General features: G+C 41.5%; 1 protein-coding gene across 1 annotated transcript; it reads right to left on the minus strand.

Moving 5' to 3' along the window:
- Nucleotides 1-9,321: 9,321 nt before the first annotated feature.
- Nucleotides 9,322-11,287, minus strand: LOC113079623 (zona pellucida sperm-binding protein 4-like). Its single transcript, XM_026251867.1, has 8 exons — nucleotides 10,810-11,287; nucleotides 10,547-10,734; nucleotides 10,375-10,472; nucleotides 10,146-10,303; nucleotides 9,883-10,075; nucleotides 9,663-9,810; nucleotides 9,506-9,578; nucleotides 9,322-9,433 (listed from the first exon to the last, which is right to left on the minus strand). Exons 1-8 carry the CDS (start codon nucleotides 11,258-11,260, stop codon nucleotides 9,357-9,359), a joined length of 1,386 nt encoding a protein of 461 aa, XP_026107652.1. The 5' UTR covers nucleotides 11,261-11,287; the 3' UTR covers nucleotides 9,322-9,356.
- Nucleotides 11,288-17,942: the final 6,655 nt, after the last annotated feature.

Consider the following 17,942-nt stretch of genomic DNA (forward strand, 5'->3'; position numbering starts at 1 on the left):
ATACTGCCCTTTGGTCTTTTTGTATTCTGCAGATTTCAGCCAATTAACGATAGTCCCTCCCTCTTCATTAACACTCATGGTTCTCATAAGTTGCAGAAAGGGGAGCTTATGCAGCTGGGTGATTCTCATTGGATCTCAAGATAGAATTCTAATTTTTCCTATTTTGAACATAAATGCACAAACTGAATTTGAAAAATCTTACTATCTTATCTGATTGTAATTGATTCTCAAATTCTGTTAACATGGTGTTCCTTGAGTCCAATGTCATATTGACAACAAATAAGAACGGTTCAAGTCCAATGTTTACTGGAACTTGCCAAAAGTAAATGTTTTTCTTTGGTGCCGTTGTCCTTACCACTCCCCGCAGACAAGTGTGCTCTTAAAAATATGAGGAAAATACTACATTAAGCAGTTAATGATTTTAAGTATATGGAAGCTTATTTCCACCACAGAAGAAAAAAATAAATAAATAGAGAAGAAGAAAAAAGGTCATTTTGACTATTTATATCATGACTGAACTATCTCACTGTTCGCTAATATCTCAAGGTTGCTGACTTTTTTCTCCAATTTGACCTTTTTGATTCCTTTGGGGGAAATAATTCCATAGAATCCATAGAAGTTTGTCAGCAAGTTTATTGAAACCACAAAAAAACCACATAGTTAAAGAGAAACCCTAACAACCTTTTATTCTTTATGATCAGACTTCAAGCTTTCTTTAGTAAAACATGACTGGAAAAAGAAAAAGAAAAGAAAAAGAAAAGAGCAATCTGAGTTAACATGACTAAATCAATTGACACTTAATGGACAAGTACAATAGAAGACCCCAGCAGCAAACACCAATTTTGGAATGTTTATTTTTTTCTGTGATGCAAGCTATGTCAATTAGCATTGCAATTGTGTGTTTATTGTCATTCAAAGTTTTCCGCTCTTTAATAGTGTTCTCAAAACGTTGGCACAAAAACATTATTCATAGAATCTTTTTAAATATTACTACTTGTTTCACAATGTTCAGAGAACATTCAAAAGTAACGTTTCCATAATGTTTGGGAAATTATCAAAATGTTTCCTTAACATTCTCATAACCAGGAAAAAACATTAAAAAAAAAAAAAAAAAGCTGGACATCCAGTGAGGATTCAAAAATAAAATTTGAATAACTTAATGGAAAGGCTTGTATAATGATATTTGAACATATTTCTGTTAAAGGTGCCACAGAATGGAAAACTGTATTTACCTTGGCATAGTTGAATAAGAGTTATGTACATGGAAATGAAATATAGTGAGCCTCAAACACCATTGAAAATCTCGTGCTGCAATAGTTCACTGAACAAGAGGCGAATCCAAACATAACACCGACTGTGATATTACAGTAGGGATCATTAATGTTTACACCCCCAACATTTGCATAACGTTTACCAGCCCATGTTCTAGGCCAGCCAGACCAGCCAGATATTGCTATTAAAACTGATAAATAAATAAAAACAGAAACCAAAATGTTTTCAAATATTTAGCAATTAAGATAGATGAAGATATCGCTGACCCTAAACTGCAACGTCCTACTTTGTTAACTTTCTAAAGTGTCAAAAAAAGTGGGAAAGACAAGTGCAAAAATGCTTATAACAGCAACACAGAAAATGCATCCACATCTTCACCGACAACTCTCTCAAGCCTCGTTCACTCGGACGCTAAACATTCTTTCAAAATCTCTTAAAATCTGTATCTTTGTCTGATACAGCCATATCAGGTTGGATGCCTAATCTCTCCATCATTCATGCTGGACAGAAAATATTTTTGCCATTAAACAGCCAATCAGAGTTGAGCTCAACATTATTATTCATGACCCCTCCAAATATTTCTAGGAACAAATCCTAGGTTTGTAAATGGACATGTAAAACCATTTCTGGAAAGATTTTGCCATTACCTAAGCCACATACCTTTTATGTATATAGATATCATTTAAAATATTGTATCAATGCATTTTATGGCACCTTTTAACTGGGATTATGAACTCCTATTTTGGCCAGAAGTTAAAAATGTCTTCTTTAGTTTTTGTCTTCTCCATATGTGAACTGATGGACTGGAGTGGTGTGGATTATTGTGATGTTTTTACTCTCATTCTGTCGGCACCCATTCATGCAGGGCATCCATCGCTGAGACACCGATGCAGTGCTACATTTCTACAAACCTGATGAAGAAACAAACTCATCCTAATCTTGGATGGCCCGAGGTTGAGCACATTTTCAGCAAATCTTCATTGTCACTACTGCTTTATAAAACTCTTCTCATCCCATGCAGAGGACAGGAGTCTCAAAGCCTCGGCCGTGCCTTTCTTTGCTCACCTCCTAACCAGGCGGTGCAGTTGGGTTTAGCAGGTGGGCTGTGGATTTGGACGCTCTTGGTAGCCAGAGCATCGGGGTACTAGAGTTTCTCCACAAGCGAGCAGATCTCAAACAGGGGTCAGTGCAGGAACACAGGCAGCATGGAGTGACATAGCTCCGATTATCACACCGTTCTCTGACAAAACCTTACGAGTGTCAATGGGACACTGGTGAGGGACAAACACAGAACGAACAAGGTGAATGCTGGGGAAACTGTGTCACAGTGTCTGTTCTGTGTATCCCTGGGTGTCCACTAGAGGTCTCACTTACGCATATCCTCACCCCACTTCAGTACTGCATTTCTCACAAGCCTTTATTTGGACTAATCACTTCATTGCACACAGCTGTTCCCACTCGCATTGTTTGCACCTGTCTATATATACCCTGTTTGTTTCTGTCATTGTCATGGAGTACTTGGTTAATGTCACCCGGTATTTTCATGTTCCCTGGTTTTTGTTGTGTTTATTGTTTTGGACTGCTTTTCTGATTTTGACCTTTGCCTGGCTGCTTTATGATTCTGGATTACCCTAATAAAACACTGCTTTTGGATCTTTGGACCTAATCATCTGAATCAACTAATTAACTCTAAACACCTGCAAACGATTCCTGAGGCTTTTAAAAACTCCCAGCCTGGTTCATTACTCAAAACCGCAATCACGGGTAAGATTGCTGACCTGACTGCTGTCCAGAAGGCCATCATTGACACCCTCAAGCGAGAGGGTAAGACACAGATAGAAATTTCTGAACGAATAGGCTGTTCCCAGAGTGCTGTATCAAGGCACCTCAGTGGGAAGTCTGTTGGAAGGAAAAAGTGTGGCAAAAAACGCTGCACAATGAGAAGAGGTGACCGGACCCTGAGGAAGATTGTTGAGAAGGACCGATTCCAGACCTTGGGGGACCTGCGGAAGCAGTGGACTGAGTCTGGAGTAGAAACATCCAGAGCCAGCTTGCACAGGCGTGTGCAGGAAATGGGCTACAGAGAAGCAGCACTGGACTGTTACTCAGTGGTCCAAAGTACTTTTTTCGGATGAAAGCAAAATTTTGCATGTCATTCTGAAATCAAAGTGCCAGAGTCTGGAGGAAGACTGGGGAGAAGGAAATGCCAAAATGCCTGAAGCCCAGTGTCGCGTACCCACAGTCAATGATGGTATTACTGTGCGCAATTGGCCTGCCAACTCCCTGACCTGAACCCCATAGAGAATCTGTGGGATATTGTGAAGAGAAAGTTGAGAGACGCAAGACCCAACACTCTGGATTAGCTTAAGGCCGTTATCGAAGCATCCTGGGCCTCCATAACACCTCAGCAGTGCCACAGGCTGATTGCCTCCATGCCACGCCGCATTGAAGCAGTCATTGAGTGCATAACTGAACATAATTATTCAAGAAATAATTATACAAGGTTAACTTTTTTTTTTAATTTAAAAACTGTAACGATAAAAACTCCCTAATCATCGGGAAGAAGGAGGCGGGAACCGGCGCACAACCAAAAAGCATTTTAATAATCAAAAATAAATACAAAACGGCGCGTCAGCCCCTCACGGCGACTGACGCGCACAAATAAAAAAGCAAACATAAAATAATGTCCCAGGCCTGGTCCTCTCTCGTCCTTCACGGTCGTCACTCCAGTTTTATATCCTTCCATCTCCTACGTGGGACTCGATACTGGCGGTGGGCGCAGGTGTAGCTCATCTCCAATCACTACACCTGGCCTCACTCCTCGTTCCCACGCCTCTCGGCCCCACCCCACTCGCCACAAAAACACTCTTCTTTTATTGGTCGGATGAAATATGCTAATTTTTTGAGATAGGAATTTTGGGTTTTCATGAGCTGTATGCCAAAATCATCAGTATTAAAACAATAAAAGACCTGAAATATTTCAGTTGGTGTGCAATGAATCTAAAATGTCCATCCATCCATCCATCATCTTCCGCTTATCCGGGGCCGGGTCGCGGGGGCAACAGTCTAAGCAGAGACGCCCAGACTTCCCTCTCCCTAGCCACTTCCTCCAGCTCTTCCGGGGGGACCCCGAGGCATTCCCAGGCCAGCCGGGAGACATAGTCCCTCCAGCGTGTCCTAGGTCTTCCCCGGGGCCTCCTCCCGGTGAGACGTGCCTGGAACACCTCCCTGGGAAGGCGTCCAGGAGGCATCCGAAATAGATGCCCGAGCCACCTCAGCTGGCTCCTCTCGATGTGGAGGAGCAACGGCTCTACTCTGAGCTCCTCCCGAGTGACCGAGCTTCTCACCCTATCTCTAAGGGAGCGCCCAGCCACCCGACGGAGAAAGCTCATTTCGGCCGCCTGTATCCGGGATCTTGTCCTTTCGGTCATGACCCACAGCTCATGACCATAGGTGAGAGTAGGAACGTAGATTGACCGGTAAATCGAGAGCTTTGCCTTACAGCTCAGCTCCTTCTTCACCACGACAGACCGGTACAGCGACCGCATTACTGCAGAAGCTGCACCGATCCGTCTGTCAATTTCACGTTCCATCCTTCCCTCACTCGTGAACAAGACTCCAAGATACCTGAACTCCTCCACTTGAGGCAGGAACTCTCCACCAACCTGAAGTGGGCAATCCACCCTTTTCCGACTGAGAACCATGGCCTCGGACTTGGAGGTGCTGATTCTCATCCCAGCCGATTCACACTCGGCTGCAAACCGTCCCAATGCACACTGAAGGTCCTAGTCTGAGGATGCCAACACGACAACATCATCCGCAAAAAGCAGCGACGAAATCGTATGGTCCCCAAACCGGACACTCTCCGGCCCTTGGCTGCGCCTAGAAATTCTGTCCATAAAAATTATGAACAGAACCGGTGACAAAGGGCAGCCCTGCCGGAGTCCAACATGCACCGGGAACAGGTCTGACTTACTGCCGGCAATGCGAACCAAGCTCTTGCTCCGGTCGTACAGGGACCGAACAGCCCTAAGTAGGGAGCCGCCGACCCCATACTCCCGGAGCACCCTCCACAGGATGTCGCGAGGAACACGGTCGAATGCCTTCTCCAAGTCCACAAAACACATGTGGACTGGTTGGGCAAACTCCCATGAACCCTCCAGCACCCTGGAAAGGGTATAGAGCTGGTCCAGTGTTCCACGACCGGGACGAAAACCACACTGTTCCTCCTGGATCCAAGGTTCCACTATCGGCCGAATTCTCCTCTCCAGTACCCTGGCATAGACTTTTCCAGGGAGGCTGAGAAGTGTGATCCCCCTATAGTTGGAACACACTCTCCGGTCCCCCTTCTTGAAAAGAGGGACCACCACCCCGGTCTGCCAGTCCAGAGGTACTGTCCCCAACCGCCATGCGATGTTGCAGAGGCGTGCCAGCCAAGACAGCCCCACAACATCCAGAGACTTGAGGTACTCGGGGCGGATCTCGTCCACCCCCGGTGCCTTGCCACCGAGGAGCTTTTTAACTACCTCGATGACTTCAGCCCGGGTGATGGACGAGTATTAAAGTTTAATTTTTATCATTACATTATGGAAAATAATGAACTTTTATCACAAAATGCTAATTTTTTGAGAAGGACCTGTATATATATATGATGTAAGATTAATAAGGGAATTAGGGTCAATATAACTCAAAGGGGTTTGAATTACAGTGAATAAGAACCAAATTAGTATGCAAATTATTCTGAATTAATATTTAACACTTTATCAACTGTTCGTCCACTGATAAATTGAAATGAGGGTATTTTTTAAATTCTGGACAAAATATTATCCCGCGGCCTACGGTAATAATATCATACAATTATGATAACTGATTATGAGCAAGGTAACAGAATCTATTGTTTAAGCCTGTAAACTTGTAAGCACAAAGCACAAGACACTTTTATGTAAAATCAGACAAGGCTTTATTGTACTACTCTAATACACACAAACTAAACTAACGAAAACACACATTCATTAAAACAGTGACAGAGAAAAGTGATGTTATTAACGGAAGGTGAATGGAGTCCCAAGTGTCTATTTTTAGACATATTTCTTGACCGCAACCTGAGAGAATCAATCTACTAGCATTTTAATCTTAGTTAGTTTCTTAAAGGGTTAGTTAATCAAAAAAAAAAAAAGTTTAGAATTTTTAGAATTTTTTGAAGCATCAAAAATAAATGTTTGTCCAAAAATAGCAAAAACTATGACTTTATTAATCATTGTCTTCTCTTCCATGTCTGTTGTGAGAGAGTTAAAAACAAATCAATTTGTGATATCCGGTTCGCGAATGACTCATCAGATCTTTTGAACCAGTTCACCAAATCGAACTGAATTGTTTTAAACGGTTTGCATCTCCAATACGCATTAATCCACAAATGACTTAAGCTGTTAACTTTTTTAATGTGGCTGACACTCCCTCTGAATTAAAACAAACCAATATCCCGGAGTAATTCATTTACTCAAACAGTACACTGACTGAACTGCTGTGAAGAGAGAACTGAAGATGAACAGCGAGCTGAGCCAGATATTGACTCGATAACTACCGAGTCGTAGTTTTTGCTATTTTTGTACCAAATTTTTTTTTTGATGCTTCAAAATATTCTAACTGACCCTCTGATGTCACATGGACTTATGGACACATGGACAGTATACCGTACATTTAGTTTTTTGGGTGATCTATCGCTTTAATAAGATTTGCACCAGTTTCAGCTAGAATTAGGAGATATTGTGTACTTGCGTTTGGATGCAGCTTGTGGTTTTGGATGTATTCCCTTCTGTAACGAAGTTGCTGGAGAGGGAATCTCTGCCGCTGATTGGCTGGCAGTTGGTTGATGATGCGTTCTGAGGGACAGCACTCGATGGTGAGTGGTTGAGTGGCTTTGCCAGGTGGCGCTTCGTTTGCGAGACTTCCTGGATTGCCGGTTGCTTTTCCACCAGTCTGGAGCGACTCTGAGATGAGTTTTGAGTGAGCTCTTGGTGGTTTGAAGAGTCCACGCTTGATGATAGAAAGGTCAGCACAAAACATAAGCAAGAGCAAAGTCACTGGAAAAGCAGGGCAAAAAGTCAACGCAAAAAGCAAGGAAAACTGCTTGTCATTGGGTTATAAGCGTGTCCATCTGACCCGTCCTTCCTAGTGTGACAGCCAATCAGATATTGTCTTGGGCGGGACCTACGCCCAGTTCTCCGGTTCTTGCATGTAATTAGCGTAATGTCCACGTGAACGCGTGTGTCCAAACTCCTGAGAGTTTAGTTGAAACGCTTTAATAAGCGAACTAGTTTAAATATGGTGCATTCTACACACATCTACTTTATACCAAATTCTAGAAATCATTTACCCATCAAGTAGGTACCAAAATACATATACTTTGCATATTTGAGGTGGAGATAAATAAGGATTTAGTCGTGATAAGTGTTTAACACACAAAATTAAAATGAGTAATATAAAGCATGCACAATACAGAGAATACACATGTATGAGGCAACTTCTGGTGATTAGTTCCTATAACTGAGGTAGAAAACCCTACGAATAGGCTGTAATTAAAGTTAAAGACACAGAAACAATTCCACAAGTTATATAAAACATGCATGATACGTAAGATATATGTGGGGTAAATGCTGGTAATCAATTCAGCTTATTGGAAACAATTTTGAGACCGTTATTTGTATTCAACCACAAGTGGGTTAAATTTCAGTCTACTGGTTTTGGAGACAAAGTCTCTGGAATTTACAGCTGCAGAAAGGAGGTGTTCACTGGTTTAAGGTTTGTGGTGATCCTGGGCCATAGGAATGCCTTAGCATCCTTCCGTTTCCTGATAAGTCTGGGGATTTATGCATTGGGGTCACCACAGGGTTTATTGGCCATTTGGTCTTAAGTTGGGGGAACAAAGAGAAATCTTTTCCTGCTGTCCTGGCATCGCTGGTATGAGATTAGACCAGCACAAAAAGGAAAATGGGAGTGACATCTCCTTTAGCCATCTTGGCACCATGACTGTGTTTTATGACGTACTAATGGTTCGATGGGAAATTGACTGTTCAAGGATAATCCTACAGTGAATCTGTAATCTAAATTACTTAATGAACAAGTTCACACTCGGCCTTCTATTTTGTTTCTCATGAAACGTTGACTCCAAGTTTGTTCTTGTGAGCCTTGGCATGATGGCAGAACAGCATTGTCTTTTTACGAGGACACGACTAAATGCCTAGAAAAGAACAGACACCCCATCCTAGCCAATTAGCGCATGATCCCAACAACATCTGGCTGGCAAGCCCTGATGTGTTTACACACACGAATAGGTCCCCTTGTGAAAAAGTGTACCTTCAATCTTAAAAGTATACTTTTTAAAAAAAAGTGCATTTGCAGATATCATAGTTTAAATTAAAGGCCACTTAAGTGTACTTACAGATTACACTTTAATCACAACAGGTCTTAACCTAGGTGCACTTTATATAAAAAAGACTTGTCTAAGTATTACTTACTTTACATAATGTTAGTGTTTTAAGTACAATTGTTTATCACTATACTAAAGCACATGTAAAATAATTTACTTTAATTTCAACTTCAGTGTTCTCTCTTGTATTTTCAGTGTGTTCTCTTGGACTACAATATATAGCCTACTATGTGCATTAATGCAGTCAATAAGAATAAACTTCAATACACGCTTGTATAGTATACTCCAATAAAACTGAATGGTTGACATTTTCCATTTCCAGCTCCTGCTGGTTTCAAGTAGTTTTTCAGCAAACCACTCTTGAGCAAGACACCAGACCACCAATTGCCCCCACGCAAAATGTGCATGTGCACTTGGATGGGTTAAACATCCAGTTAACAATTAACCCTTTAAAAGGGGGAACCTTGTGCTGCTCCAGGTTAGCAACTAGAGGATGGATAGGGGACTCTGAATGCACAGGCTTACAAAAAGTTGTGGAACCTTGGTTTAATAGTGAGAAAAAAAACCTGGCAAGAGGGGCATTTAATACCAGATTCTGCAAAACACCACCAATAGACAAGATACCTCAGGGTTCTGCAAAGTTTATTAAAAACTAGATTTACATGACCAGAGTAACTGCTCCACTAGAAACCACAGTCTGCTCCCCAGAGACAGCCTTGATAGGAGTATCTCTTCCTGAAAGAGGAGTGTTAGAAATGAGAACACTCATAAAATGCTCAGTTCCTCTGGTCAAAAGTGAGAACTCACGTTTCCTGGTGCAGCGTTGCTCACAAGAGCCAGATGATGGATGGCACACCTCTGTACTGCAATGGATGAAGATCTGACAGGGAAGAAAGAGGCTCAAGTCATAGACCCCACAAGTAGTAAATACCAGTGTTCAAGTAATGGGGGGGGGGGGGCATACGGTTTCCTGCAGAGCAGCCAGTGAAGCTGGATCTACAAATGTGAACATCTGCACAACAAAGCGCTTGTAGTGGGTTGGGAACTGAAGACCAGACGATCCAGTCACTGGAACCAGTGTGGTCAGATAACGGTCATCCTGGTAAGGGCATCTGAAGACAAAAGAAGGTTAGAAAGAGGGTCTCCCAGCAGACGAACAGGATAAAGATTGGCTGTACACTCACCCATCGATCAGAAGGTCCCACTGGGGGAGACTGAGTGGACTAGGGGTTGAAGTAGTCCAACAGCGTCCCAGCATCAGGACAATGTTGGGGTCAGTCCTCTCCATAATATGCACCTCAACATACACAGGCTCTCGCAGGACTTTTGTGATGGGATAATCAGCATCACTGTAGTAGGACGTGTAGGCCTCATCACCTGAGGAACACTGGGGTTTAACCAGACTCAAGTTTGAAAGGCTTTAGGCAGACACAGGACAATACCTTACCTTCAGCACAGCCTTTGGTGACACATTGGCCATTGGCCAGTCTGAGCTCCACCCTGAGAGGTCCAGGAGCAGCTACTGGTGGAGGTGGAGGAACGGAGTTGACCTCCACAACCAGAGCTTCCACAGAAGTTTCAGAGTATCTACACTGGAAGAGAAACCTGGACAACACAGCAAGCTTGTAGCATTTGTCAGGGATTAAAAGGTTCACACCAAGTCATAGATCACCTACTCAAAATGACTGTCCCTTGTGATGGAACCATATGGTCCAATCCCCACTTCATAGGATGAAGTCATTCGGTTTTCATACACCACATATCCACCGTCCTCCTGTGAACAGAAACAGTGGCAGCATCCAGTCCATCATAAGCAAATGCAGAATAAAACCAGTAGCAGCTGCTCACCATCACACTCGTGCCACATGCGGTCACTGGGAACTGGTATATTGCAAAGGAAGGTGTGGACCCCACAGGAGCACAAGGTGGGTCGTTTCCACCCAGTAGATGAACCGAATCCAGACTCAGTCGAGGCAGAGTAACGTCTCTAGACACCACTACCACAAACTGACCATCTCTAATACACTGGACAGTTACTAGAACAAGGTACAAGAGCAGGTTAATGGAGAGAATCAGTTTAACATGAACGGAATAAGACTGGGAACACTTACCCGTCCTCCCATAGAAACACTGCTGTGCGTTAAAGCAGCAGTTAATAGCTTCACACTCAGCTCTACTGATCCCAGGTAGACCACATTGGACCTGCTCCGAATCAGCTACAGCACATTTATCAAGGGGATCTGCCTGCACTACTGGCTTCTGAAGTGGAAACTGCTGGGAAGTTGGTTGTTGAACCGGCTTCTGAAGCGGAAACTGTGGTTTAGGTTGTTGTTGAACTGGCTTCTGAAGTGGAAACTGCTGGTAAGTTGATTGTTGAACCGGCTTCTGAAGCGGAAAATGCTGAGGAACCTGCTGGTTACTTGGTTGTTGAACTGGCTTCTGAAGCGGAACCTGCTGGGTCATCAGAGATTGAACATCCTGAAGCGATTTACTCCAGTGTGGAACAGCATGACAGAAAGCACAAACCAGCAAAATCTGAACCGAACACCAACTTGCAGCCATTGTTTAACAGCTAAACACAATGTGGAGATACTGCCCTTTGGTCTTTTTGTATTCTGCAGATTTCAGCCAATTAACGATAGTCCCTCCCTCTTCATTAACACTCATGGTTCTCATGAGTTGCAGAAAGGGGAGCTTATGCAGCTGGGTGATTCTCATTGGATCTCAAGATAGAATTCTCATTTTTCCTATTTTGAACATAAATGCACAAACTGTATTTGAAAAATCTTACTATCTTATCTGATTGTAATTGATTCTCAAATTCTGTTAACATGGTGTTCCTTGAGTCCAATGTCATATTGACAACAAATAAGAACGGTTCAAGTCCAATGTTTACTGGAACTTGCCAAAAGTAAATGTTTTTCTTTGGTGCCGTTGTCCTTACCACTCCCCGCAGACAAGTGTGCTCTTAAAAATATGAGGAAAATACTACATTAAGCAGTTAATGATTTTAAGTATATGGAAGCTTATTTCCACCACAGAAGAAAAAAATAAATAAATAGAGAAGAAGAAAAAAGGTCATTTTGACTATTTATATCATGACTGATCTCACTGTTCGCTAATATCTCAAGGTTGCTGACTTTTTTTCTCCAATTTGACCTTTTTGATTCCTTTGGGGGAAATAATTCCATAGAATCCATAGAAGTTTGTCAGCAAGTTTATTGAAACCACAAAAAAAACACATAGTTAAAGAGAAACCCTAACAACCTTTTATTCTTTATGATCAGACTTCAAGCTTTCTTTAGTAAAACATGACTGGAAAAAGAAAAAGAAAAGAAAAAGAAAAGAGCAATCTGAGTTAACATGACTAAATCAATTGACACTTAATGGACAAGTACAATAGAAGACCCCAGCAGCAAACACCAATTTTGGAATGTTTATTTTTTTCTGTGATGCAAGCTATGTCAATTAGCATTGCAATTGTGTGTTTATTGTCATTCAAAGTTTTCCGCTCTTTAATAGTGTTCTCAAAACGTTGGCACAAAAACATTATTCATAGAATCTTTTTAAATATTACTACTTGTTTCACAATGTTCAGAGAACATTCAAAAGTAACGTTTCCATAATGTTTGGGAAATTATCAAAATGTTTCCTTAACATTCTCATAACCAGGAAAAAACATAAAAAAAAAAAAAAAAAAAAAAAAACTGGACATCCAGTGAGGATTCAAAAATAAAATTTGAATAACTTAATAGAAAGGCTTGTATAATGATATTTGAACATATTTCTGTTAAAGGTGCCACAGAATGGAAAACTGTATTTACCTTGGCATAGTTGAATAAGAGTTATGTACATGGAAATGAAATATAGTGAGCCTCAAACACCATTGAAAATCTCGTGCTGCAATAGTTCACTGAACAAGAGGCGAATCCAAACATAACACCGACTGTGATATTACAGTAGGGATCATTAATGTTTACACCCCCAACATTTGCATAACGTTTACCAGCCCATGTTCTAGGCCAGCCAGACCAGCCAGATATTGCTATTAAAACTGATAAATAAATAAAAAAAGAAACCAAAATGTTTTCAAATATTTAGCAATTAAGATAGATGAAGATATCGCTGACCCTAAACTGCAACGTCCTACTTTGTTAACTTTCTAAAGTGTCAAAAAAAGTGGAAAAGACAAGTGCAAAAATGCTTATAACAGCAACACAGAAAATGCATCCACATCTTCACCGACAACTCTCTCAAGCCTCGTTCACTCGGACGCTAAACATTCTTTCAAAATCTCTTAAAATCTGTATCTTTGTCTGATACAGCCATATCAGGTTGGATGCCTAATCTCTCCATCATTCATGCTGGACAGAAAATATTTTTGCCATTAAACAGCCAATCAGAGTTGAGCTCAACATTATTATTCATGACCCCTCCAAATATTTCTAGGAACAAATCCTAGGTTTGTAAATGGACATGTAAAACCATTTCTGGAAAGATTTTGCCATTACCTAAGCCACATACCTTTTATGTATATAGATATCATTTAAAATATTGTATCAATGCATTTTATGGCACCTTTTAACTGGGATTATGAACTCCTATTTTGGCCAGAAGTTAAAAATGTCTTCTTTAGTTTTTGTCTTCTCCATATGTGAACTGATGGACTGGAGTGGTGTGGATTATTGTGATGTTTTTACTCTCATTCTGTCGGCACCCATTCATGCAGGGCATCCATCGCTGAGACACCGATGCAGTGCTACATTTCTACAAACCTGATGAAGAAACAAACTCATCCTAATCTTGGATGGCCCGAGGTTGAGCACATTTTCAGCAAATCTTCATTGTCACTACTGCTTTATAAAACTCTTCTCATCCCATGCAGAGGACAGGAGTCTCAAAGCCTCGGCCGTGCCTTTCTTTGCTCACCTCCTAACCAGGCGGTGCAGTTGGGTTTAGCAGGTGGGCTGTGGATTTGGACGCTCTTGGTAGCCAGAGCATCACGGTACTAGAGTTTCTCCACAAGCGAGCAGATCTCAAACAGGGGTCAGTGCAGGAACACAGGCAGCATGGAGTGACATAGCTCCGATTATCACACCGTTCTCTGACAAAACCTTACGAGTGTCAATGGGACACTGGTGAGGGACAAACACAGAACGAACAAGGTGAATGCTGGGGAAACTGTGTCACAGTGTCTGTTCTGTGTATCCCTGGGTGTCCACTAGAGGTCTCACTTACGCATATCCTCACCCCACTTCAGTACTGCATTTCTCACAAGCCTTTATTTGGACTAATCACTTCATTGCACACAGCTGTTCCCACTCGCATTGTTTGCACCTGTCTATATATACCCTGTTTGTTTCTGTCATTGTCATGGAGTACTTGGTTAATGTCACCCGGTATTTTCATGTTCCCTGGTTTTTGTTGTGTTTATTGTTTTGGACTGCTTTTCTGATTTTGACCTTTGCCTGGTTGCTTTATGATTCTGGATTACCCTAATAAAACACTGCTTTTGGATCTTTGGACCTAATCATCTGAATCAACTAATTAACTCTAAACACCTGCAAAAGATTCCTGAGGCTTTTAAAAACTCCCAGCCTGGTTCATTACTCAAAACCGCAATCATGGGTAAGATTGCTGACCTGACTGCTGTCCAGAAGGCCATCATTGACACCCTCAAGCGAGAGGGTAAGACACAGATAGAAATTTCTGAACGAATAGGCTGTTCCCAGAGTGCTGTATCAAGGCACCTCAGTGGGAAGTCTGTTGGAAGGAAAAAGTGTGGCAAAAAACGCTGCACAATGAGAAGAGGTGACCGGACCCTGAGGAAGATTGTTGAGAAGGACCGATTCCAGACCTTGGGGGACCTGCGGAAGCAGTGGACTGAGTCTGGAGTAGAAACATCCAGAGCCAGCTTGCACAGGCGTGTGCAGGAAATGGGCTACAGAGAAGCAGCACTGGACTGTTGCTCAGTGGTCCAAAGTACTTTTTTCGGATGAAAGCAAAATTTTGCATGTCATTCTGAAATCAAAGTGCCAGAGTCTGGAGGAAGACTGGGGAGAAGGAAATGCCAAAATGCCTGAAGCCCAGTGTCGGGTACCCACAGTCAATGATGGTATTACTGTGCGCAATTGGCCTGCCAACTCTCCTGACCTGAACCCCATAGAGAATCTGTGGGATATTGTGAAGAGAAAGTTGAGAGACGCAAGACCCAACACTCTGGATTAGCTTAAGGCCGTTATCGAAGCATCCTGGGCCTCCATAACACCTCAGCAGTGCCACAGGCTGATTGCCTCCATGCCACGCCACACTGAAGCAGTCATTGAGTGCATAACTGAACATAATTATTTGAAGGTTAACTTTTTTTTTAAATTAAAAACTGTAACGATAAAAACTCCCTAATCATCGGGAAGAAGGAGGCGGGAACCGGCGCACAACCAAAAAGCATTTTAATAATCAAAAATAAATACAAAACGGCGCGTCAGCCCCTCACGGCGACTGACGCGCACAAATAAAAAAGCAAACATAAAATAATGTCCCAGGCCTGGTCCTCTCTCGTCCTTCACGGTCGTCACTCCAGTTTTATATCCTTCCATCTCCTACGTGGGACTCGATACTGGCGGTGGGGCGCAGGTGTAGCTCATCTCCAATCACTACACCTGGCCACACTCCTCGTTCCCACGCCTCTCGGCCCCGCCCCACTCACCACAAAAACACTCTTCTTTTATTGGTCGGATGAAATATGCTAATTTTTTGAGATAGGAATTTTGGGTTTTCATGAGCTGTATGCCAAAATCATCAGTATTAAAACAATAAAAGACCTGAAATATTTCAGTTGGTGTGCAATGAATCTAAAATGTATTAAAGTTTAATTTTTATCATTACATTATGGAAAATAATGAACTTTTATCACAAAATGCTAATTTTTTGAGAAGGACCTGTATATATATATGATGTAAGATTAATAAGGGAATTAGGGTCAATATAACTCAAAGGGGTTTGAATTACAGTGAATAAGAACCAAATTAGTATGCAAATTATTCTGAATTAATATTTAACACTTTATCAACTGTTCGTCCACTGATAAATTGAAATGAGGGTATTTTTTAAATTCTGGACAAAATATTATCCCGCGGCCTACGGTAATAATATCATACAATTATGATAACTGATTATGAGCAAGGTAACAGAATCTATTGTTTAAGCCTGTAAACTTGTAAGCACAAAGCACAAGACACTTTTATGTAAAATCAGACAAGGCTTTATTGTACTACTCTAATACACACAAACTAAACTAACGAAAACACACATTCATTAAAACAGTGACAGAGAAAAGTGATGTTATTAACGGAAGGTGAATGGAGTCCCAAGTGTCTAGTTTTAGACATATTTCTTGACCGCAACCTGAGAGAATCAATCTACTAGCATTTTAATCTTAGTTAGTTTCTTAAAGGGTTAGTTAATCAAAAAAAAAAAAAGTTTAGAATTTTTAGAATTTTTTGAAGCATCAAAAATAAATGTTTGTCCAAAAATAGCAAAAACTATGACTTTATTAATCATTGTCTTCTCTTCCATGTCTGTTGTGAGAGAGTTAAAAACAAATCAATTTGTGATATCCGGTTCGCGAATGAATCATCAGATCTTTTGAACCAGTTCACCAAATCGAACTGAATTGTTTTAAACGGTTTGCATCTCCAATACGCATTAATCCACAAATGACTTAAGTTGTTAACTTTTTTAATGTGCCTGACACTCCCTCTGAATTAAAACAAACCAATATCCCGGAGTAATTCATTTACTCAAACAGTACACTGACTGAACTGCTGTGAAGAGAGAACTGAAGATGAACAGCGAGCTGAGCCAGATATTGACTCGATAACTACCGAGTCGTAGTTTTTGCTATTTTTGTACCAAATTTTTTTTTTGATGCTTCAAAATATTCTAACTGACCCTCTGATGTCACATGGACTTATGGACACATGGACAGTATACCGTACATTTAGATTTTTGGGTGATCTATCGCTTTAATAAGATTTGCACCAGTTTCAGCTAGAATTAGGAGATATTGTGTACTTGCGTTTGGATGCAGCTTGTGGTTTTGGATGTATTCCCTTCTGTAACGAAGTTGCTGGAGAGGGAATCTCTGCTGCTGATTGGCTGGCAGTTGGTTGATGATGCGTTCTGAGGGACAGCACTCGATGGTGAGTGGTTGAGTGGCTTTGCCAGGTGGCGCTTCGTTTGCGAGACTTCCTGGATTGCCGGTTGCTTTTCCACCAGTCTGGAGCGACTCTGAGATGAGTTTTGAGTGAGCTCTTGGTGGTTTGAAGAGTCCACGCTTGATGATGGAAAGGTCAGCACAAAACATAAGCAAGAGCAAAGTCACTGGAAAAGCAGGGCAAAAAGTCAACGCAAAAAGCAAGGAAAACTGCTTGTCATTGGGTTATAAGCGTGTCCATCTGACCCGTCCTTCCTAGTGTGACAGCCAATCAGATATTGTCTTGGGCGGGACCTACGCCCAGTTCTCCGGTTCTTGCATGTAATTAGTGTAATGTCCATGTGATCGCGTGTGTCCAAACTCCTGAGAGTTTAGTTGAAACGCTTTAATAAGCGAACTAGTTTAAATATGGTGCATTCTACACACATCTACTTTATACCAAATTCTAGAAATCATTTACCCATCAAGTAGGTACCAAAATACATATACTTTGCATATTTGAGGTGGAGATAAATAAGGATTTAGTCGTGATAAGTGTTTAACACACAAAATTAAAATGAGTAATATAAAGCATGCACAATACAGAGAATACACATGTATGAGGCAACTTCTGGTGATTAGTTCCTATAACTGAGGTAGAAAACCCTACGAATAGGCTGTAATTAAAGTTAAAGACACAGAAACAATTCCACAAGTTATATAAAACATGCATGACACGTAAGATATATGTGGGGTAAATGCTGGTAATCAATTCAGCTTATTGGAAACAATTTTGAGACCGTTATTTGTATTCAACCACAAGTGGGTTAAATTTCAGTCTACTGGTTTTGGAGACAAAGTCTCTGGAATTTACAGCTGCAGAAAGGAGGTGTTCACTGGTTTAAGGTTTGTGGTGATCCTGGGCCATAGGAATGCCTTAGCATCCTTCCGTTTCCTGATAAGTCTGGGGATTTATGCATTGGGGTCACCACAGGGTTTATTGGCCATTTGGTCTTAAGTTGGGGGAACAAAGAGAAATCTTTTCCTGCT

This window comes from Carassius auratus, unplaced genomic scaffold (genome assembly GCF_003368295.1).
Source record: "Carassius auratus strain Wakin unplaced genomic scaffold, ASM336829v1 scaf_tig00028749, whole genome shotgun sequence".
Lineage (NCBI taxonomy): Eukaryota > Metazoa > Chordata > Actinopteri > Cypriniformes > Cyprinidae > Carassius > Carassius auratus.

Bases quoted from the DNA above. Each gene is read 5' to 3' on its own strand.
- LOC113079623 (XM_026251867.1), bottom strand. From the start codon at position 11,260: ATGGCTGCAAGTTGGTGTTCGGTTCAGATTTTGCTGGTTTGTGCTTTC. The intron at 9,811-9,882 runs GTGAGTGTACAG...TTTTGTCTTCAG, and splicing joins TGGGACCTTCTGATCGATGG to ATGCCCTTACCAGGATGACC. The intron at 9,434-9,505 runs GTGAGTTCTCAC...CTCCTCTTTCAG, and splicing joins GCAACGCTGCACCAGGAAAC to GAAGAGATACTCCTATCAAG.